General features: G+C 35.6%; 1 protein-coding gene across 1 annotated transcript; it reads left to right on the forward strand.

Moving 5' to 3' along the window:
• Nucleotides 1-1,138: 1,138 nt before the first annotated feature.
• On the forward strand, nt 1,139-4,187 carry LOC139865537 (auxin response factor 18-like). The gene is made up of 4 exons (XM_071853636.1): nt 1,139-1,583; nt 1,698-2,946; nt 3,064-3,866; nt 3,959-4,187. Exons 2-4 carry the CDS (start codon nt 1,834-1,836, stop codon nt 4,038-4,040), a joined length of 1,998 nt encoding a protein of 665 aa, XP_071709737.1. The 5' UTR covers nt 1,139-1,583; nt 1,698-1,833; the 3' UTR covers nt 4,041-4,187.
• Nucleotides 4,188-4,502: the final 315 nt, after the last annotated feature.

Genomic DNA, 4,502 nt, shown 5'->3' on the forward strand with positions numbered 1-4,502 from the left:
TAAAATATATTAATATATCACAAAAAAATTTAAATGTCACATCGGCATTTTATTTTCAACACACACTTAAATCCACACTACCATTAATTCAAATTAAAAACTCACACTATTTAATTAGCCAAAAAATGAAACAAAAAAAAAAAAAACTCACATTATAAAATCCACACTCACAACCACTATTGTAAAAAAACCCAAATCCCGATTAATCCCGAATACTCATTTATAAGAGCAATCCGTTCCGAATTTCCAAAATTTAGTTAATCGGTCAACGTCGATTGATGGGTCAAAATCGAATTTGGTAATCAAAGTTGATCAAAGTCAAAATTGGTCACAATTTTAACATAAATATAAGTTAGAACTTTTGAGTTTTCGAACAAAATGAATAATTTTAGAAAATTATGTTAAAGTTTATATTTGTATATATGGTTTTCTTCTATATTTACTTGAAATTTAATATTTAAATGTTAAACTACAATCCGATTAAACTCCGATTAATCTCCAAATTTCTGATTACTTCTTTCAAAGTCCCGACTGATTAATCTTCGAATAGCGAATTTTGCAACCTTGTTCAGAACCATTTCTTAGAACATTTCATTATTTGTTAAAAAAAAAAAAAAAAAATGTTTACCTTGCTTTTAGAGCTCTCTCACTTGACTTTCAACTTTACGAATTACAATGTCTCTTCATATCTCATGAGATATTCAAATTGTCACGATAAACTCGTAAAATAAATAAAGATTTTAGACCTCTGCTCAGCTCATGACAGAGAATAAATAAAATGATTAAAAATAGACTTGTAAAATTAAAACCAGTTTAAAAAGGAAAAAAGGATTGCTTCCTTTAAGATCTTTGTTGTTATGCTGGCTTCTGAAGATACAACAGAGTTTCTTCAGATCCGAAGAAAAAGGTTAGAAATAAATTAAAATAACTAAACAATTATTTTCTTTATATTTTTTATAAATAAAATTAAATTCTCACACCCTCACTGTGTGTAAGAGTACTACTGGTTATGCAATACTAATATAATATTATTTATTTATTTAAATTATTTTTATTGGAGTATATAGATATAATAACGTATATTTATATATATAGAGAGAGATATCTGTGTGTATAAAGCTTGGACTTTTTGTAGTGATCCAAAAGAGTCCTAATGTTAAAAAACAAAAAACAAAATAAGAGAGAGAAAACTAAAAACATTGAATGAATCTTTTTCTTGTGAAATCTTTGTTGTTGGTTTGAATACACGAGTCTCTCTTTGTGTGTGTGTGTGTGTGTGTGTGTGTGAAAGTGTGTGTATCTTGATGATGATGGACTTGTTCTTGACTAATGTGAAAATTCTATCAAGAATTTGACTTGAAAGAAAAAATTCAAGAATTTAATTATTTTTCTTGAGGGTTTTCCCCAAATCTATTTCTGAATTAAGGGGTTTCAAAAATTCAAGATTTTGCACCCTAAAAATTATGAATTCGGGGATGCAAGATGTGAATTCAAGAAAGAAAATGAGAGTCTACTTTGAAGATTTGTTGAATTTGAGCCTATGTTCATGCAAATTTCCAGGGTTTATCTCAAAATTTTGAAAGGTAAGTGACAAAATAGTTATAAAGTTTATTGCTTTATTATTATTGAATATACCTGAATTTATTGTTGTGTTATTTAATCTAATCTTATTTAACGTTTATATTATTTGATTACAGCATTTACTCCGAACTGAAGCATTAAAAAGAAGATACTATATATTTAGGGGTTATATAAAATCATATGAACTGAAGAGTTGCTGTTAAAAGGAATTTATAGAGGCTGATAATTCCTGCTTTTGATAGGAAAAAAAAAATGATTACTTTTATGGATTCAAATACAAAGGAGAAATTGAAAGAAGGTGAAAAATATTTAGATTCACAGTTATGGCATGCTTGTGCCGGAAGTATGATTCAAATGCCACCGGTAAATTCAAAAGTGTTTTATTTCCCACAAGGTCACGCCGAACATACTGCCGGAAATGTCGATTTCCGGGACAGAAACATTCAGTCTAGGGTTCCGGCATGGATCCCATGTCGAGTTTGGGATATTAAGTTCTTGGCTGATGTGGATACTGATGAGGTTTACGCTAAAATTAGGTTGATTCCGGTGAGTGGTTCCGGCGAACTTAGCACTTTTGATGATGAAGATGCGGGTTCGGAAAACGGTGGGTCATCGGACGGTCAGGTTAAACCGACGTCGTTTGCAAAGACATTAACGCAATCTGATGCGAATAACGGTGGCGGGTTTTCTGTTCCGAGGTATTGCGCCGAGACGATATTTCCTCGGCTTGATTACTCTGCGGACCCACCGGTTCAAACGATTTTAGTGAAAGATGTTCATGGTGACACGTGGAAGTTTCGGCATATTTACCGAGGTACTCCGCGGCGGCATTTGCTTACAACGGGATGGAGTACGTTTGTTAACCATAAGAAGCTTGTGGCCGGAGACTCGATTGTGTTTCTTAGGGCTGAAAACGGTGATCTTTGTGTAGGAATTCGACGAGCGAAAAGGGGAATTGGCGGGTCCCAAGAAATGTCGTCCGGTTGGAACCCGGCAGGGGGTAATTGTGTCATTCCATATGGTGGGTATTTGAGAAACGGTAATAATGGTGGTGGGGGTAATTGTGTCATTTCGATTGAGAAGGCGAAAGTGGAAGCCGAATCGGTGATTCAAGCGGTGAAACAAGCGATGAGTGGGCAGCCGTTTGAAGTGTTGTTTTACCCGAGAGCTAGTACGCCCGAGTTTTGTGTTAAGTCTGCGCTTGTTAAGAACGCAATGCAGATCCGGTGGTCACCCGGGATGAGGTTTAAGATGCCGTTTGAAACCGAAGATTCATCTCGAATCAGTTGGTTTATGGGAACGATTTCTTCGATCCAAGTTGCTGACCCGATTCGTTGGCCCGATTCACCTTGGAGACTTTTACAGGTAATATATGAAAGAGAGAACATTATCGTTTACCCGTTTACACATTTATGCATTTAGATCGTATTGTACGTAGTATTTTTTGTATGATATATTTTGTTTTGATGTAATGCGATTCAGGTGACATGGGACGAGCCCGATTTGCTTCAAAACGTGAAACGGGTCAACCCGTGGCTCGTAGAATTAGTATCAACAATGCCAGCAATACACATGTCGCCTTTCTCACCACCTAGAAAGAAATGTAGACCATCACAACACCCTGATTACCCAATGGAATCCCAAATCCCGATCCCAATTCCTGCGTTATGCGGGCCACATACTCACCTATATAACGCGCCCACTATCGGACCGTTCGGTTACCATCTCCCCGATAATTTGAACCTTCATCCTCCTGCTAGCATGCAGGGAGCCAGGCAAACACGTTACGGTTTATCTCTCTTAGATATCCAACTAAATAATAAACTCAATTCGGGTTTTTTTCCAACCACTACAAAACCCTCGCACCTCAGCCCGTTAACTAACAAACCTACCAGATCCGAGCCCGTTTCCTGTCTGTTAACAATCGGGAATTCAAACACGTCTGTAAAAGAACCCGAAACCCCTAAAACGTCTCAGTTTTTACTCTTTGGTCAGCCGATTCTAACCGAGGAACAGATCTCTCAAAGCAGGAATCTTTCTGGGTCAGGATCCGGATACGGATCGGGCCGGGAAACAGACATGAACTTAGAGACTGGGCATTGTAAGGTTTTCTTGGAATCAGAAGACGTTGGTCGGACTTTTGATCTTTCTTTGCTTGATTCATATGACGAATTATGCAAGAAACTAACCAACATGTTCAAGATCGAAAGCCTAATAATGATGAACCATGTCCGTTATTGGGATGCAACCGGAACCCTTAAAAAGATTGGTGGCGAACCATTTAGGTGAGTTCAAGATTTGTGTTTCTCTTTGCAAATTCAAATGTTTTTATTCTGGCAAACAAATTAAACTAACCATATTCGTTATTTGATAACAGCGAGTTCATAAAGACGGCAAAAAGATTGACGATTTTAGCAGACTCGAGCAGCGAAAACAACGATCGAATTGTGGATTCTTGATTTAAATTTTATATAAATGTACAGCATCGATCTCTTTGGTTTGGATTTTGTTAAGACATGTTTTGGTTATATTTATGGGTGTTGAGTTCACTAAGTCGAAGGAAATCAACTCGAGTATTACTTAATTTTAGATGTGTAACATATATTGAAATAAATAAATACATAAAACTTATGACTGTATATATGCTACTGTTAAAAAGTCACTATTAGAAGCAGCAAAAGTTGTTGAAGGAATAAGTAAAGTTATATAAAAATATAAAGTTGGTATTTCGTGCACGCATGGGAAAAGCAGGAAAAGCCAAAAAAGGAATTTCATAGTAATAAATAAATAGTCAGACAAATTGACAACTAATCATCGATTAGGTTCCAACATATTCACTTACCAGAAACTAACCTAGTTATAAACTTGTGTTAAGGCTAGAAAACACTTGGTTAATTGTATAAAAAACGTTTTACATGATA

The sequence above is a fragment of the Rutidosis leptorrhynchoides genome, chromosome 1, assembly GCF_046630445.1.
Source record: "Rutidosis leptorrhynchoides isolate AG116_Rl617_1_P2 chromosome 1, CSIRO_AGI_Rlap_v1, whole genome shotgun sequence".
NCBI lineage: Eukaryota > Viridiplantae > Streptophyta > Magnoliopsida > Asterales > Asteraceae > Rutidosis > Rutidosis leptorrhynchoides.